This window comes from Plutella xylostella, chromosome 3, assembly GCF_932276165.1.
Source record: "Plutella xylostella chromosome 3, ilPluXylo3.1, whole genome shotgun sequence".
NCBI classification, from domain to species: Eukaryota; Metazoa; Arthropoda; class Insecta; order Lepidoptera; family Plutellidae; genus Plutella; species Plutella xylostella.
The window spans coordinates 552,013-571,644 of NC_063983.1; the positions used below are offsets into that span (position 1 = coordinate 552,013).

At 38.1% G+C, this 19,632-nt stretch overlaps 2 protein-coding genes across 2 annotated transcripts in view; both read right to left on the reverse strand.

Moving 5' to 3' along the window:
• Window positions 1–19,632, reverse strand: part of LOC119693534 — a 327,707-nt gene extending 308,075 nt beyond the window's left edge. Inside the window, exon 1 of the mRNA XM_048623073.1 lies at window positions 19,255–19,632. The gene's annotated coding sequence lies outside the window, so the exon portion shown is untranslated. The remainder of the gene's footprint in view (window positions 1–19,254) is intronic.
• On the reverse strand, window positions 10,327–11,127 carry LOC119690759. The gene has a single exon (XM_038106498.2). The coding sequence runs from the start codon at window positions 11,125–11,127 to the stop codon at window positions 10,327–10,329; it is 801 nt and encodes a 266-aa protein (XP_037962426.2).

Below are 19,632 nucleotides of genomic sequence, written 5' to 3' on the forward strand. Positions count from 1 at the left end.
TTAAAACTCAAGTTGGGATGTTTATTAGTTTAAATCGAAAGGAATATTTCCTTTATTTCCCTCTGAAGGGCTTCGATGTAAATGGGACTGAATTTCCGGGTCCTTTATTCTTATAATTACGTCACAGAGTCGAGTCATAGATTGTGTTGTAAGGGGCTCGCACTTTTCGGTTTTAATCTCGAGAAATGCCTCGTGGAATGGGAATTTTGAAAGAAAATTACTATTTTAAGAACCCTTAATGAAGGACTTATTACTTGGGGTTGTATAAATGACTAGTTATTATGCAGAATGCGATATTAATTGCGATAAAATATTGTCGGCATGACCCTTGCTCCGTGACTCCGTGACATGACAGAGTGTAAACAAGTGAATAAATAAATGATGACTTTTAAATTAAAAGTTGTAATGGAAATGGTTAACTTCAACCAGTACAATGCCATCATTGAGACATGATTAATGTTTCATAGATGTATCATTATTATCATTACCATCTCACTCTGAAAAAGTAAGAGTGTTCTTATCAAAAATTTATTTTGCTTGCCGTCAAATTATTCGTTATTCACAAATAACAAAGTTTGTACGCGACTGTTTGCCATGCTACGGTGCAAGCGCGGAATCGCTCCAGAATAGTAAAGGCTAATCTCATCAATTAACCGCAACACGCACGTCACGGACAGACGGACAAATTACACAATGTCCAGTTACTGTCGTTATGCAAACTGCCCAGTTATGTGTTGCATTATTGAATGTGTAAAGGGGAGTTCGATTTGAAAATTTTCAATAGAAATCTTCTAAAATAGTTTTCATATCTTTGAAAACACTAGGTAGGTAATATATGCCTATATTATTTTTTTCCGAAATTGTACACAAATGATTATGTATGGATTTTAGGTCTTTTAGATAACGTTAACGCAGCAATGAACCTATGTAACTTTGTCGTATATTATAAATTTTACAATCAAATTTACACTGACGTTACCTTCTAGACTGCACAACCGCTGTGGCACAAATATCGAACCCGGACCCTCTCGCCACAGCAGTCAGAACCAGAATAACCATTAACCACTGCACCATCCGGTAAGGTCGGTTTTTCCACTTTAACTCTAAAGTCTTTAGTAAGTATGTCAGAACTACGAACTAAACGTTTAGGGTGAAGTACCCCCTTTTCGTCATGTAATGACCCGTATTATGTCCTTGCAACGTTTACCCTACCGCTTTTAAACCCATACATAATCGAATGAACATTCACTTTGTTGTTCAAAGACTATTTCCCATTGTTCCCTTAATTTTAAATTAGTTTTTCAATACTGCAGGCTCGCTTGTATGATGTCATCTTGTATTTTGCAATGTGCATGTCACGATTCATGCAAATGCGGTAGAAATTATATTTACCAATGTGACTTTGAAAAAGGAGGAGGTTCTCAATTCATCTGTATGTATTTTTTTATAGCTCCAACACACCAACGAGAAGGAAGCGAGTGCTGTAAATAAATGAGATCAAAATTAAAATCATGTCATCCAATGTCAATAAAAAAAACATATTTTCAATATAAAAACGATCACGAAATCCCCAGTAAAAAGTTGCCACTTCAGCATAAAGTTAATGACGATGAATGATAATTCGACCACCGACTAATGAGGGCGCGCCCGACCTCATTTATATCCAATGAGATAAGCGACATTTCCGTACATTTTGCGCTGCACCAATCAGATCAGTTTAATCGATTCACTTTGTCTATTTACAAACTCAATTAATTAGTGATGACCATTTATTGTTTATAGGTTAAATTAAATGGCCAAGCTCTGTTTAAATCGCCTCTGTTTAAATAAACTCCTAAGTTTCGGTGATAGTTTAAGCTTCGTATTTGCGACTGAACTGATTTCAATTTAGGTAAGTACTTAAATTTTACACTAATTATAACTAACGTAACTTCATTTATCTTTATCAGAATAATTAATAATTTTCGATTCTACGGAGTACTAACAGTTTCGTTTCTGATTTAAAGGAGTCCAGACAAAAGTGTACTTTACAGATTACAAAATGTCAATTTAATTTAAAATGGACTCGCAGTGTTCCGCTTCCAGAGACACAGGAATCAATTTATTCGCTAAATGAATCTCCCTTTCTACCATCGACGGTTGAAATGTATTTTTAGGAAAGACAAGGGGCACAACTATTTGTGCAGACTTCTCGTTTGTTTATGCTCTTTAGGTACATAAAGATAGGTAATGCCAAATATTTTAGGGAATTTTACAGTACATTAAAAAATATAAATAAATACCAGTGAACCATCTTATTTTACCATCCTATACCTAGAATATAGACTGTATTTATTGGTCACCGCAAATAACAAAACATATAAAAAACTTATAAAATAATTAGGAACGATGAAAACAAAGCCGAACTCAAATAAGGAAAAAGCTAGGAAGAAGAAGAACAATAGGCGGCCTTATCGCTAAGTTTGTACCTAGAGCTTAGTGTACACCTATACCTTCCGTTTTAAGGAAAATCCGTCAGAATTTATATTTTCAGCTGAATAGATCAACGGATAATTTCCATACGGATACCAATAGCACGGATACCCTTTGATAAAGCCAGGATTGTGACGCCAACATTGTGTAAACGGAAAGTGGGGGAATAAATTCAATAAAGAAATAGCTATATTTGTTTGCGGTGGAAATGTAATATAAAATGTAACGTTGGTTCAACTGTCTAGCTTACTATTCTATTCTATTCTATTTTATGTGGGGGTGTCAGTACCCGCACCTGGCTCTCTGGAATGGAACCTTTGTGCATATCCCTAAGGTCTAAACTGCTTTCCTAAGCTTGGAACATTTCCCACCACGCTGGTCCACTGCGGGTTGGTGGGTTCACATATCTAGATGTGCTAAATCTAGATATGCAGGTTTCTTCACGATGTTTTTCTTCACCGCAAGAGCGATAATATACATTGCACTTAAATTCAAAGAACTCATTGGTACATGTCAGCGCCGGGATTCGAACCCGCATCTTTCGCGTGAGAAGCGGGCGCTTTACCCGACTGAGCTACCACCGCTCTGTCTAGCTTACTATTTATAGAGGCAATTTACCTACATCTCCTAAATAGTGAGGTAGAAGAATAAAACGTTTCGGCAATCCATTCTCTGAATAAATTGACGCCGATAATTGAAAAGATACGCAACGAATTATCACCATTTTCTCCTACTCTGATGTAGAGTACTATTGCATACAGTAGGTGACTCAGAACCAGCTATGCATCATCATCATCGCGACCCATCACGTCCCCACTGCTGGGGCACAGGTCTCCTTCCAATGAAGGAAGGGTTTAGGCCTAGTCCACCACGCTGGCCCAGTGCGGGTTGTTGGACCACCAGCTATGCAATTAAGTAAAAACGAACAGACAGACGGACGGGCAGCCTGATAGGTTCAGTTTTTATTAGTTATTAGAATCCAAGGAATCATCATTTGTCCACCCAACTGACGAGAGCAGATTTTTACAGGGACGTTTTGGGAAAAACATGTTAGAAAGGATGTTTTTGTAAACGGATATTATGACGATCCGAATGGAAATTATAGAGTCCTCTATACTGCAGCTATTCTGTAGCCGCGTCCAATAAGGATTAACCAGAGGCGAGCAGATGTGTGCAAAGATTACTGAAATTACTTTAGCGGTAGATTCGCCTATTTGCGAGGCTCACTGGAGATATATTGGAGGTAATCTAAGTGCTCGTTTGGAGATAGATATGTATCTAGTTACTTAATGGAATGCCAATTAAATAAAAAATGCATGAGTGTATGCCCAACTACGAGTGTGTGAGTTGTGAGCCCAACTCCCATAGTTAACAACTACGACAGCGAACAGATTTTAAAGAGTCTTTTAAACGAAAAACTACCAATTTTATATACCTCTAAAAGCCACAAAATAATCATTAATGCTATCTGAACTATTGGCTTTCTACGTCAAACTTTGTAGACCTCTCGGCGAGTTCCACTAACTTAGGTGTGCATTTTATCCTAAATCACTAAACACACAAACTGGTCAATTCGGTTCAAACGGAGCGTAATATTCGACCGCGGCCAATGAGCGAGCAGCGATATTGCCCAGCCACGCATTTCATTGGACGAAAGGGCCACAACTTTGTTTTCAAGCACCGGATTGGGTGGCCAGGAGAACAGCAACGTTAGATAAGTATTTGAAGCCAGAGTAGGTCTGTGGGTTGTTTAACAAAACAACCTATAACGGTTTTAAAAAGTTCTTAACTTCTTATTTGTGTGCTTATTTGCCTAATAAATCGGTAGCTATTACCAAGAATCAAACCTACCAAAGAAATACAATTGTCTTAATTGTCAAATGGTTTACAAAGTGAAAGTTCCAAACCAACATAATTGATAATATTTAGAAGAAGGTTAGCAAATTATGTATTTAAGATGCTGTAGTTCTGTTAATGAATAAAAAAACTATACCTAAATACTAATTTACGCATTCAGGTTGAACAGGAAATATTATATCCGCAAAATCTACTGAGACCAGAGCAGTTTGTACAAGATTTCGGTTCAGTCATGCCACTCTCATGGCCCGACCTCAAGGACCCAATGAAGGGAAATAGTTTGTATTGTTTCGCCGCTAAATGAAAATATAGTTAATAGACCGTTCTCCGTCCATTTATGTAATTGCTTACTTTTGTGTTCACTCAGTTAAATGACTAATAGCTGTTGTGGTTTCTCGGTAATTAATATAGGTATTTGTAAATATTATTTACAGTACATAGCTAAAATTACGATTGGAAATTGAAAAAAGTTTGGGTAAAAAGCGTATATTTTTTAGGGCACCAACTTTATATTTATCACTGCCAAAAAAAACCTTTATTCGAGATTCGACTTTGTGATCGGCTACGCAAATCTCACCAGAGATTTTCTTATATCAACATAATAATATACGAAAAAAGTTACAAAATTAAAAACTGTGCCTTCTGAATTCAGATCCATTATTAGAACCTATCGAAGATCCTCGATGTAATCAAAACCTAATCTAACAATGCAATTAGTCGAGACCTGCTCCCAAACATCTTCATGAACAAGTGTCGCCCCGATACTAATTAGGTCCCATTATGTAATAGCCGACAGTACATAATTGCTATATTATGTACAAGAGCCGAAATTAATACTGTAATGTAGATCAGAGCCACTCTCAGCCAGTTGATCGTAGTTGACTAATGGTGTGGGTACAGATAATAGTAGGTATATAATTATGATATGATATAGTACATACGGGCTATGCTCACGACTGATATGCCTGAACTGGGTGAGTCGCAAGCGAGTCACCCGGTTTTCGCAGTTCATTTGAACTCACGTTATTCATATCTTCGTTACCTTTTTACAATATGAGCTTGAAAATCATTCATTCTTGCATGCCAGGATTTGAACCCACGGCCTCTCGAATGAGAGGACGAGACCTTATCTGTCATGCTACCACGGCTCACCAAACTACATATCAAGTGTACGTGGCAGTAATTTAGTCATAATACTTAACTCGCTTGCTGTTGCACCCTGTCCTGCCTTCATTATGCAGCCACTGCCCGTCTGAGGACAGTTCCCACTTGATAAGCCGCTAACCACAAACAAACCTATAGGTATACCTACATACCTAGATAGATGTAATTTTATTTGTATACATAACTAGTCAAAGTTACAAAATGTAAACCTATCCTATCATACATACTTAAGTATAAAAGGCGGTTTTATCACTTAAAGCTACACCTAATTGCAGACAACCGTTTACGTAGCTTAATCAATTATTATTATTATTATTGTCACAGGCAGTTACTTATCCCGTTAGATAAGGCAATGGTAGACCGTAACAGAAAGTAAAGTAAGCGGCTATAAGTTTACAGCTTTCTTTCTGTATACGGCCTTATGCACTAGTTAACGCATTTACAACTCAAGTATAGAGTACCTTCAAACATTGCGTCAAACAAGTAAACTGCACTAACAGAGTTCACAGAACTGGGGCCAAACAGCCAAGGCTCACAGAGCAACTCGCGTAGAGCCATTTAACTTGATCCGCGGTTCCACGGCAGATCTTAAAACTGGCGGGAAGTTTGTAATCAAAGTATTGTGTACATTTGTATCTATACGAAATACGAGTTGGCAAACGATGCATTTATTTGTTTATTTTATAGTCAGTACTCAAATTACCACTGAAAGCCAAAGTACTGTTTTAAAAATACAAAACCATAAACTTATAAAAATAATTACGGCTATGTAGGTACTTTCCAGTGGATATAACTGGCAATCAGTCCCTTCATTTCCCTTTATTAAAAACGAAAATATAAAAACAAACACAAGAAAAAAACACTGGCCAGAAAGAAAACGAAATGAAAACCTCTTTTCGCATCCTTCATCTCAATCCAGGCTGTCTGGGCCCGCGGCCGCAGTCACCCGCACACAGATAAGAAAAAACAAATGGAACAAAAAAACAAAAGCAAACGCGTATAGGCCGTTCGGAATTATTTTAGGTACCTATGAAATAACCTCAAATTTAACTTAATTACTTCGATCTGGCATCTTAACCTTTGTCTTCTTAACTCCGAAATCTTGAAATGAACTCAGATGTTTTATCGAAGTTGCGATGACTAATTTGAAAAACGATACCGATAATAACGAAGACAATAAGAAAAAAATATTGTTACTTTTGATTATGTCAAAATCGTATGAAAGTAACTACCAGTTATGGATAGATAGAGATATAGAAACTGGCAGTAAGAGGTGAAACAACAATAATTCTGATTGATCTGTACACAACACGATGGTCACTCGTGCGATGAAGCCTGCGGCTGCTAGATAAGTTAATGCGGAGGCCTCACAGCCTTGTCCGTGGGAGGCCGCTTACAGCTTCATTGGGCTAGGGGAGGGAGGGGATATTTGGAAGCAATTATTTCAGTTAATTTAACTTTAGAATAATATCTAGCACACCTTTTTTTTTTCCCAAATCGTTTAACTGAAACTGTTAAAAGATTTGGGACTGTTATTATAACATAAAGACGAATTGAGAACCTCCTCCTTTTTCGAAGTCGGTTGAAAATTACCACATTTGTGTGTGCAAAGTGTATTCTATTCATGTTAATTTGAACTCCATGTGACGGAGTTCCCAAAAGTCCCTTTTCAGACTTATTACTAAATCTACAATCAATAGCATAAGTTTCATCAAATTTTCGGGCCACTGAAGTCCGTATTAAATACCTCCCATACTGTCCGCTCAGTAATTTCCACTAAGTTTGACAAAGTTCGTTAAGAAGTCTCCGCGGCCGCGTCCTTTAGCGGCAGACGCAGCTTGGAACTTTGTCGTACTAGCGGCCGGTGGCTCTTAAAATAACACCGTCTCATAATAATATTATGCTCTATTTGCGGAATCAAGAACTGGGTATAATTGGCGGACGATTCATATTTAAGTAATTATTTGCTAATTTTACCTTACTACACCATGATAGAGGCTATTTATTGATTCAATTGAAGTAATAGTATTGTAAAAAGTGCATCCTGTACCCCTTTTATAGCCATGAAAGTAAGAAAGATTACTACCCCGATAAATTACCACAAACATAACATGATCTAAATTGTTAATCGGTCGCAAACTTTGAACATCGTATCGATTAGCGGCTTCCTCCAACAAGCCACGAGCACACCCGACTAATAACAACAATCAACATATTACACCACGATGTAACGGAATGTAACCGAGTTTACGAAGTCACGTGAAGTTTCGTGCCCCCCGCGCCCCCCGCGCCCCCCGCGCCCCTGTAGTGCCCCCAATAGGGGCAGTGGTGTGATCGCTTGAGTCAATATTTGAGGACCGGACTGCTTGCTCAGGGTAAAGGGTAAATGTGGATTTTGAAAACCATGATTTATATTTCCTCGTTTTAGGAAAGTTAGAGAAGGTCTCAACGTTTAAAGAACTAACATATTATACTGCTGGGCTTATTAGCGATTCAAGGTGATGCTAAATAAGAAGCGGGAATCAACAACTGTGTACTATGGTACTGCGTATCGACTACAAGTAAGGTATAGTTTCTGATGGAAGTGCGTAGGTACCCGATAGTCCTAAACTTCCGTTATGTTTTCATCAGTATTATTCGATATTCAAATCGGTGGCTCGCCCCGCGCCGCCCCTCCCCGCTCCGCTCCGCCCCGCTCCACGCGCGTTCAACCATTTCATATTCCTCTCCTCTAACTGTCACACGTTCTAACGAACCGAGATGGTCGTTCCGCCTTTTTTGTTGCATCGATTTGTTAGTTTTAGTTTTAAAGTTAGAAAACTGCAGTTTTTTCGGTCGACAGAACTGTTTTTGTTGGGCCGTTGTTTTCATATTGTGATTGTTTTTGTCAAAGGTTCCGCGCGACACCGGAAAAATCTCGTTTTAGCCGGATGTTGTGATGGCGCGCGGTATAATGTAAATATAGATAAATTGTCTACGGTTGCTGAGTGAAAATCTGTAAAAAATATTATGAAAATGTGTTTCAATTAAGTGGACATAATGGGTTATATCCGCCGCGTCCCGGTCGAGCAACGGCCGATCAATTTGTAGATTACACTTTAGTACAGTGAGTTTTACGACACACCAGCCAGCATAGACTAGCCTCCATAACCTAAACTAACATGTGATTTATCAGTTTATTATTTAGCACAGTTTTCCCTACCGTGGAATCGGAATTTGGTCCTATTTCAACAATATTTCTCCCGTCAACTCGTTGTGCGTGGGTCTTTATTTATAGTGAACCGGTGACGATAATAAATAAGTGGTTGTGACCTCTATATAGTGGGTCACAAGCAGATTTTCCGAATATAGAAGGTAGGTATATAATAAATAATTAATGTAGTTAGGTACCTACGTCACGCTACATACTCTGTGTCAGTAATCGCTTGTTATAAGATCGTGCGATGTACCGGAAGATATTAGTACCCGCTGGACGCCGGCGGGGGTACGTAGAGCGGACCAAAAGGGGGGTCTAACACGTTGCGTTAATAATATCAATGGTACCTACTTCAGAAGACTTAATAAAATAAAATTTGTTTTTTTTATATTGTCACCATAAAAATATCCGTTCTGAAACTACTTTTACACAGACAGGTATTTCAAACGTATAATAACCCTTTTAGGGGGTTGTTATAAAATATACATTAATTAGAAGATAATTAAATAGACACAATATACCGTACATTGTGTTTGTTTCATTACTTCTCTCGCAGAAATTTGGCAAAATAACCAAATTAGTTACAAGCGTGCTGTGTAATTCATTTTCTTTCAGTGACAGTTAATTACCATTACCTTGCGAGTGTCTTGGAAACGAAACAACATAATTTCCTGCCGCATAAATCATAAAATGCTTAATTTAATTCTCTTTAACAGCACCTCAGAGGCAACAATACCACTTCGAGTTAGAACGAGACATTAATTGCCAAGGAATTTCCCGCTCTGAAACACGACTGAAAGTGTATACTCATATATAATATAGGTAATTTTCTTGTTCATATAATTAATAATGGGCATAGTTTCTTAAGTAAATCTATGTACGTAAGCATGCTAGCTATTGGTAGCATTCCATACTTCTTCTGAACATTTTTTTCTCAGATGTGAAGCTGACAAAATGTTGGTCACCAAACTGGCGATATAAATCGAGGACAAGGTTCTGCAAGCAAATATTTTCTAGAAACGTGTTTTGCGTTTCCAAATCGAGGGTTTAAAATTGGATTAAGTTTCAATTTCTATCAAGCATATAGATGTATACGGCCTTCAAAAACTAATACAGAAGGACACAAATTGAATCGTTATCACATATGGTACAAAACTACACGCAAATAGGGGGTAATTTAATAATCTCTATCTGGTTAAAGTAAAGCGGCGGATTACAATGAGTAATGGCGGTCGCGGCGCCAGCTCGGTGTCAGCTGGGTGACCAGCACAAAAAACAAGCAAAAAAATTTAATGGTACCCTGGGTTCAGGTAATTTCAAGGGGTTTACTACATAGTATAACTAACCTTTCTTAACCTTGTCGTTCCTATTGTAATAGAATAGAATAGAATAGAATAAAATTTTATTTCAGACCACGTCCATAAAACATTGGTAACAAAAACATAACACATAAAACAAACAAATACAAACATACAAATGCAGTAAATACTTAATACTAATAAATACTAACCTAATCTAATGTTGACAACACACATTACAAATAACTATACACTAACAATACACTGACACACATACACAATAATAAATGAAATAATAATACGAGTAGTTAACAACAAATCCGCCCGCCACACCCCGCCTCACCGGCTGATGACGTGCAGCCTCATCCAATGAGTCAGGATAGGGCCGTCGAACTTGCCAGCTATATCTTTCAGGAAGATGTTGGTACTGCCTTGGACTCTGTGCATCAGGGAAGCCACTCTTTTACGCATAATGGCGTGAAAGCCGTCCGTATTGGCATCAGCAAACATTCCTGAAGCACTGCAGAACCGCGGCAGCCCCAACATCATTCTGAAAGCATTATTATATTGTACTCGCAGGGCGCTGTAGGCCTTCTGCGTATAGTTGACCCACAGGCTGCACGTGTAGAACGACTGACAAAAGGCCTTAAACAGTGTTATCTTAACAGGTTCTGTGCACCGTGAGAACCTGCGGGCCAGCATGTTGCATCTAACTGCCAGCGCCCTGCGCTCCCTGTCGATGTCTAGGTCATCACTGAGGTCTTCGGTGACCCAATGACCCAAATACTTAAATTGGCTTACTCTCGGTAGAGGAGAGCCACAGAGTGAGACTGAAGGTATGGAGTCATATGACGTCCTTCCCGCCTTGAACAACATGAGCTCACTCTTTTTTGTGTTGTATTTAAGTCCATGGGTCGCCGCATATGACTCGCAAATTGAGAGCAGCTTTCTAAGGGCACTAATCGAAGGACACAGCAGCACCATATCATCCGCGTAGCTGATGTTATTGATGAAATTTCCATCAATTGAGCATCCGACACCGGCGCTGCTGAGCTCCTCGATCAAGCCATTCATGTACAGGTTGAAGAGCTTGGGTGACGTCAGCCCTCCCTGTCTTACCCCGCACTCCAACCTGTACATGTCAGATAATGTACCTGCCCATCTGACTGCATTCGTCTGATTCCCATACCAGAAGCGAAATAAAGAAGTTAGTTCTGAAGGAAGTTTTGTGTCCTTGGCTAACTTATCCCACAGTATGTCATATGACACTAAATCGAATGCCTTGGATAGGTCCAGGAAGCAGGCGAATACAGGCGTCTTTCGATCGGTATAGTAGCGGACGGTGTGCTTTAAACACAGAATAGCTGACTCCGTAGATAGACCCGGCCTGAACCCAAACTGACCATCATGTAGATTCATACATTTGCCAAGATATTTGTCCAGCACACTGTCCAATACCTTTGCCATTGTGGTTGCCAACGATATAGGTCTATAATTACTTTTGTCTGAGGCATCTCCAGTTCGGTTTTTAATTATTGGAACCACAATAGTTTTCATTAGGTCCTCTGGTAGGTATGAATGTTTTATACAGCTGTTAAATAACAATGACAAGAGTCTTGTAATATGAACACCAGCGTACTGAAAATGCTCTATGCTGAGGCCATCGTGTCCCGGGGATTTTCCTCTAGACATCATCTTCAAGATTGAAGCTATATCATCAGGTCGCACTAGCACGGGCTCCGCTATGGCATCAGCATTGAGCATTGACTGAGGCGCCCCATGTCCGGAAGGTCCTAATGGCGAATTTACCATAAAACTCTCTTTAAAAAGATTAGCAATATGCCTAGGCTCGCTTACACCGTCGACACTGACAGGTAGGCTAGACTTAGGGTTCAACTTGTTGGTTTCTTTCCAAAATTTACCAAAGTTTTTATTAAAATGTAGACTGGCCATTATATCCATTTTAATCTGTAGTTGGTTATTTTGGCACCATTTAAGTTTGGCTTTAAATGTGCTTCTTGTTCGACACATATTATCATAATAATAACCCGATGACGATTTACCATGTAGTACCCAAAGCTGAAAGTAAAGTCGAGCCTCCCTGTGAGCGCTGCGTACGTATTTATTCCACCCAGTAACAGTTTTGCCTCTGCGTAATTTTGGTACGCTATGACTATGACTAGAGGTAGCTGCATCACAAAGACTGTTTACAATACTATGATAAAAATTATCTATATATGTTCTATGCCCCGTATCTAAACACATATTGTTACCACAGTGGCACAGTTCTGATTCTAAATCTAATTTACTAAGTAATTTATCACAGATCTCACTATATTTTTCTATTTGTACGGTATCCCTCTCCCCCCATATAACCATATTAGACAACAATTTATTATCACAGATAATTTTAGGCTTTACTACATTAATATTACACTCTATTTCTAAAGGAAAGTGGTCTGACCAAAATGTACTATAGTGTACTTTAGCGTTTAATACAGTTTGTTGCGCAGCATTTGTCACAACACAATGGTCTAACCAGCGCCTGCACCCGTGGGCCTCACTTATAAATGTGTAAGTGTCAGATGGTAGTAGCGACATGTCCACACAATCCCATTTTTGGTCACAACAAAAGTTTAACAGTTCATTACAAAATAACTCACCAGGATGAGCGTTAAAATCCCCGAGTATGAACACTGACTCTGTATTATTATTTTCGATTATTGCACTCATTTCACCCAAACAATCAACAAATTCTATCAAGTTGTCACTGCTATCCGTAGGCATGTATACACATAAAACTAAGAATGACCGGTCACACAAGTCCACTTTAATAGCAACCAGGCGCACACTTCTACAAGTGATGACAGACACACACGGAAAAACACTTTTTCTCCATAGAATGGCTACTCCGCCATAAGGACGCCCACGGAGGAGGATGCCGGGGTCCATTGCTGATTTACTCGTAGCACAGAAGTCTTTGTCGAGGTTCCCAAGTGTAGGCAGCTCATGTGGCATAAGCCAAGTTTCTTGAAGTGCAATAATATCGGCCGATTTGCATAGATCAATAATGCACTCCGAGGATCTTTTCGCCGATTTACAATTAAAAGTTATGAATTTGCTAACGTAATTGCTGTCCATAAGCGTTGTGTTTTGTTATCTCAGTGTCAGAGTCTTTTTTTTGTCGAAAAATAAAATATTTCCTGAAGTAAATACCATCGGGCCAGAAATTATTATCATAAAACAACGCTATTTTTTGTCTCGGTACAAGTATCTTGTATGAATAATAAGTAATAAATGTACAAAATATATTTTGTGGCCCTGTTTTCACCTACATTCTCCTCACTTCACCAGCACGGCACTTATATAGTAATAGCAAAATAAAACATCCACAATAAAAATGGCTTGAACGGAGAAAATTGTGGCGTCATAATTTTTTTATAGGTTCCCTTTCGAGGCTCGGAATTCCGGCAATAATTCGTCCCGGGGCTTGAGATATTCGGGCCCTCTGTTATTATTAATATTATACCTAAAGTCTTACTTAACCCGTCTTGTGCTAGTTCCGTGAATGCCGCGGTCTGGCAGACCCAGCTGGCATATTCTTACTGTTGATTTAGTTGTAGCATTAAGGGTTAGATAGCAATGTTTGCTTGCAATCGTAGAGAGAAACTGGGTTTAATCAGTTTTGGCCGCAAATGAGATGTTGTTAGTCGTGTATATTGTTGTTGTAATATCTGTATCTAGGTACCGATGAGGAGGGATATAACAGAGTGAAGTACATACCGAAAAACATTGCATTCAACTTATTCAAATCTTAATAACTGAAGAACAAAAAATCAATGCACTTAAAACAAAATACGTAGCCGAAACAGCAGGGTATTTATCGTACCGTCTTCATAATTTAAATAGCAAGATCCAATTCCCAAGATAGGGACCGAAAATTATCCGAATACTTTTCCAAGCGAAGGCTCGAGCCAGAAGCCAGACACATAAACAAAATGTTTATTATTGAAAACAACCGCGCATCTGAGCGGTGATGCCCAAGAATCGATACCCTTGATGCGTGCAGATAATCGATTCTTGCATGTATCGAGCCGAAATTATCCGAGTTACACGCGCGACGGACGACCCCTTAAATTAAAAGGATTCCAAAAGTAGGGGAACTTTATGATTTTATTATAGGAACTTAATGTAGTGAATGAAGCAAATGGGTAAAGTGATTCTATCTCCATCAGTTTTATTCCATCACAATAGCTTATAACTTTGTAACTTTACGGGTTCAGAGTGGTTATTGATAATACCCGTTTCTGTACAGACGGGTAAAGTATTTGACGATGCATGCTTGTGCGATGTTAGCTGTACGAGTATCTGTTTAGCATTTCAAATAGCGCTCTTTCCTGAGTTTATGTAATGAATTCTTTAATAAATGCCATGCGGGAATTCAAATCTGAGTCGGCTCGGCAGTTGTCATAAGTAAAGTATGTGATTCTAAAGTTTCATGTAGGACTAATATTTTACGAAATTTATTGTATTCTTGCTGTAGAATATTTATATATTTTTGTACATGACACGCCCTAGATCGGATTGTCCATTGACCATTCTTCAGTGTACAATAATGATGTATTACATATCAATGTGTAAATCTTCTAGAATTACTTATTGGTTATTAAATTTATAGTCACGATTCACATAATAATATATTTAATGGGGCTCTGCTATACATACAAGTATATTAAATTTGTACAATAAAAAATTCAATAAATAAGTATACATATAAGTACAGACCACGTAGTAGTACCAAGACCTTCTGTAGGCTCCTCAATTCTCTCGTAGTCTCTAACATTGATCGCCTATTTTCGTAGACGAACGAAGAATGAACCCTTTTGTTGAAATACGTAATAGAACGGGAACAATTGGAGTGGATTAATTGTAATCATTAGAGCGACGCCGCGGCTCGTGTCACAAACGCGAAGAAACGGGCTCGTCCCAACTGATCACTACTATTGACGACCGAATGGTGTAGCTGTTGGTGACCCTGACTGCCCCGGTTTCAATTCCCAGCCGGAGTTGATATTTGGACTCGGTTCATGAGTGTTTATATGTATGTATAACATTATTATGTATGTATCTACCTATGTAAATATATCAGCTGTCCTATACCCATTTGGATGAGACGTATGGCCGTGTTCAAGATGTCCCAACATATTATTATCATACAATTAAAACACACGTATACATCGTGTACACTTTCTGCTCCTTCCGGATATTCAGACCGTAGTTGATTCGTATGTATAATATAAAAGACTGAGCTATAAAGAAACACCTTATTATTGCATTTAATTCATATTTTTTCCATAAATATATAATAGATCAGGGTGTCATGATGAGTAATGCACAGTCCGTAAGCTAGTGAGTCGTGTATGGCTTCCGTATAGGATGGCCGGTGGATGCACCCTGTATAAACGCTCGACACACGACACTAGTCTAGCGTCTACTGTGTGAGATAAACGCTGGCATTGTTCTCTTTCAACGATAATGTGTCGTTAATTTTATAAAATATACTGAGTCAATGCTTATCATTGTCGTTAATCAATAAATGTTAGTTACATAGAACAATGCAGGCCGACTTAACATGGTCGTGTCTTAATTTCATATTTATTATTATTTCTTAGTATTATAATTATTTGAATAAAGTTAGAATCCGTCATAATCATATGAAAGTATGAAAGTACATAACCTCCATTAACCGGCAGATAGAGTAACTGTCACAAGACGATTTATCTCCACACCAACTCGAAGTCACCACCAAAAGTGTTATACGAAATTCTCGCACCGAAAAGTCCAAGTATTAACTAGAACAATAGTTAGCGGGTAAGTAGTTCTAGAAGAAAGATAACGGAGCGAGCGACTCGGGCCGAATTCAGTGTTAAAAGTTAAGCGAAATAGTTCAAGCTGAAACTAGTTGAGATTGAGCGTTGTACGGTCGCTTGAGGTGACGCTGGGAGAATGTGAATCACAGATACTAAACTCACGAGAAATGAAAAAGTTCCAGTGAGAAAATCTCCAAATTAATCCAAAACGGAAAAGGCTAGCTTAATGACGCCGTCTGTAATATTGAATGAAGTACCTAGTTTAATAGCGTATCAGAATTATTACCGCACAAAACGAAATATGTGCCTAATATATAAAAATGTAGAAAAAACTGGGTGTTATATAAAATGTAAGCCTTATGTACTTACGTGTTACATTTTGAAACTGCCACTCTTAAGGGTCACTCATAACGTCTTAGGTGTTTAAAATGCTCATGCTTGTGATATTTTAATGTTTTTATTTATAAATTAAAGAAACATTAGATCAGTATATTTAAATATAAATAATATTTTATGACTGCAGTCGTCAGTTAGTAGAATCGTCCGCAACGAGCGAATAGCTTCGCTTCAAGTTTACGATTCATTTCAGAGGGCCCCGTACAAATATTACTTCGCAATATATCGAACTCAGAATAAGGCACTCGCGTGGACTCAATATTAATATTCCCAGATGCTGCAAGTGTTTTTGAACGCCAAATGCAAAATGAAATGGTCTGTGTTTAGGAAATTGCAACAGGAAATATTTTCTCCTTTGCGTAGTACTTACAAAACAAATACATACACAAAAAATGCTATGCTATGGTTATACTTATTTCATAATAATCCACCGACCAAGGCAAAGACGAACTATCCTTATAAAATTAGTTAACACATTTTATTTTAAAAAAATATTAGTTTATTAGTTTGGAATTTACATAATAATATTATTTTCCTAGTTTTGTAGTTCAACCTACACTGGGCTACAAAAATAAGTATCACACTGAAATAATCCAAAACTTTATAAATAAATAAGATACACTTTCCAAATAAAGATACTGAATTATAAAGTGTAGTATATTGTACCACATCTTATAAAGTACCTGTCCCCCGTAACTACTAAACTAGTATCCAGGTAAACACTAAGTTCTAGACCTCCATAGAGGCCAGAACTGTGCGGCCGACAGGTAACTAATAGGAAATATCTCCCACTTAGCCCCTAAGCTCGTTACAGCCTGAAACTGTAAATCGTTGGCAACTGAATTAAATATACGATCTTACATTTATTTCAGTGGGTAGTTGGGTACACGAATATCGAACTTAAGAAAAGTATTTCTTGGCTTAGCCTGTGGTCCGGTGAAACGAGCATAGACAGGCAGAAATAGTGAAAGGATGAGGAACATTAAGGACCAGTCCTTGGAAAACCAAAATCGGCATTCGTCAGTAAGTTTTCACGTATAAAAACTATACTATATTGGTTTGTTCAATCCCCTTTCATGTATATGTATAAATCAGCCACACGGATACATGTCAAACATACAACGCCCCTCTTATTCTACCGAGGATAAACATAGCTCGCTCGCTTGACGCTAACACATACACAGACACACTTCGCCAAACTTTCAAGCATAACAATGTGAAGCTCGCGATCCAATAAATATTGTTTTAATTAAAAGCTTCTACGCTGTAAAACTTTCGTCAAGTAAACAATAAGTCTATGTTTACTTTAGAGTGGATGCCGAACATAACACTCAGCCATTTTGTAGTACTTGTAGTGGCATGGCTTATCGAGCATTCCACCACGGCTCTATGTGTTTGGCTCTACATTTCATGTTTAAGATGAATATTGGTTCTCAGGCCTTGTATGTGCCTGAAAATTATCATCTTCGTCATTTGTATCTTACTTTTTAGGGTTCCGTAGCCAAAATGGCAAAAACGGAACCCTTATAGTTTCGTCATGTCCGTCTGTCCGTCTGTCCGTCTGTCCGTCTGTCCGTCTGTCACAGCCGATTTACTCGGAAACTATAAGTACTACAGTGATGAAATTTGATGGGAATATGTGTTGTATGAACCGCTACAAAAATATGACACTAAATAGTAAAAAAAAGAATTGGGGGTGGGGCCCCCCATACATGTAACTGAGGGATGAATTTTTTTTTTTTTCGATGTACATACCCGTGTGGGGTATCAATGGAAAGGTCTTTTAAAATGATATAAAGTTTTCTTAAAAAACATTTTTCTTAAAGTGAACGGTTTTTGAGATATCAGCTCTCAAAGTCGTAAAAAGTATGTCCCCCCCCCTCTATTTTTATAACTACGGGGTATAAAATTCTAAAAAAAAATAGAGGTGATGCATGCTAATTAACTCTTTCAACGATTTTTGGTTTGATCAAAGTATCTCTTATAGTTTTTGAGATAGGTTGATTTAAGCTACGGAACCCTTTGTGCGCGAGCCCGACTCGCACTTGGCCGGTTTTTAATATTGCCACTACAGTTTCTATAGCTCCCGTAATCGGCTAAGATTATAAGAACATGTTATAAATAGGCTATTTAGTTACCGTTTAAATTTTTAAAGCGAAATTGGATTTCGATGTTTCCCTTTTTTGAGTTCATAGTTACTACTAGAGATCTATGCATCATCTATACCTAGCTACGTAAGTAAACGTAAATTTTTGCATTTTACACTAGAGTTTACCCGGAATTAGGAAGCGTTGTGCGCTGCTTTTTTTAAACATTACGAAAAGAATACTTTTTTGGGCAAAAACAAATTATTATTCACCTGGGTGTTCCACCCAGTTGCGCGCACCGTATTATTTTTTTCGTGTGAGAAAATGGCAGAACACCACTTATTTTCTAACACCGCAGGTAAAAAATCGTAGTTCAGTTAAACGCGGGTAGAAGAAGCTTTTTTTTGTAGCAAACCTATGCTGCATATAAAAGTGCTTCCTCCGCTATAATTATGACGACGGATATAATTTGATCTATGTAATAATTGGTACAAGTATTTTTTTTTAAATAGGCGCTTAACTACCTATAACATTTATGATTTGGGATTTGTAAAAAAAAACAGGCTTTTTGTAGGTATGTAGGAAGTGTGTTACTCTAACCTCTGCGTCTTTTGTCGAATCGATCTAATTTAACTTAGTATTTATTTTTAGTTCGATAACATTGATACATAATTACGCTATTCTATGTCTGTAGCCACAGAACTCAAAATTCAATCAAATATTTAGCTATTCCCGAACGAGCACCGATGACCAACACACAACTTAAAGTGCGGGTTGGTCGATATAAAGGTACTAACAAAAACTCACTTAAATAACTTGTACATAAAACTCATCACAATATCTCGGAACTCCTCACAATATCTGATAATTTGAATGGAATAAATGAATAAATTTCCAAATAAAATTATACTTACAAATATCAATTGCGAGAGCAATGGATCCAAGTCACTGTATCATCCACTTAGCACAACCACCGACTTTATAATAAAACCACTTTAGCAACACCAGTTTTAAAGTTCCTGAACGCAACTTTAGTACCTGCGCAATAATTTACAGCTTAACATAGAGTCGTAAAGTCTAACACTAGCGCTGTATTAAACTATAAAACTCCGCCGGTATAGTGAATGCAGCTATACACCACTGGGGCAGCTCACACGAGGAGCATGGTCCGGCCGAAACGATCAATCTAAGCCGCGAACGAAAAGTTGCACGAAAGTTTACGTTGTCTATGCAAATTGTAGACACGCGCGCGCTCGCACACGCAGCCTCGACACACGTCCGCCCGCCGCGGG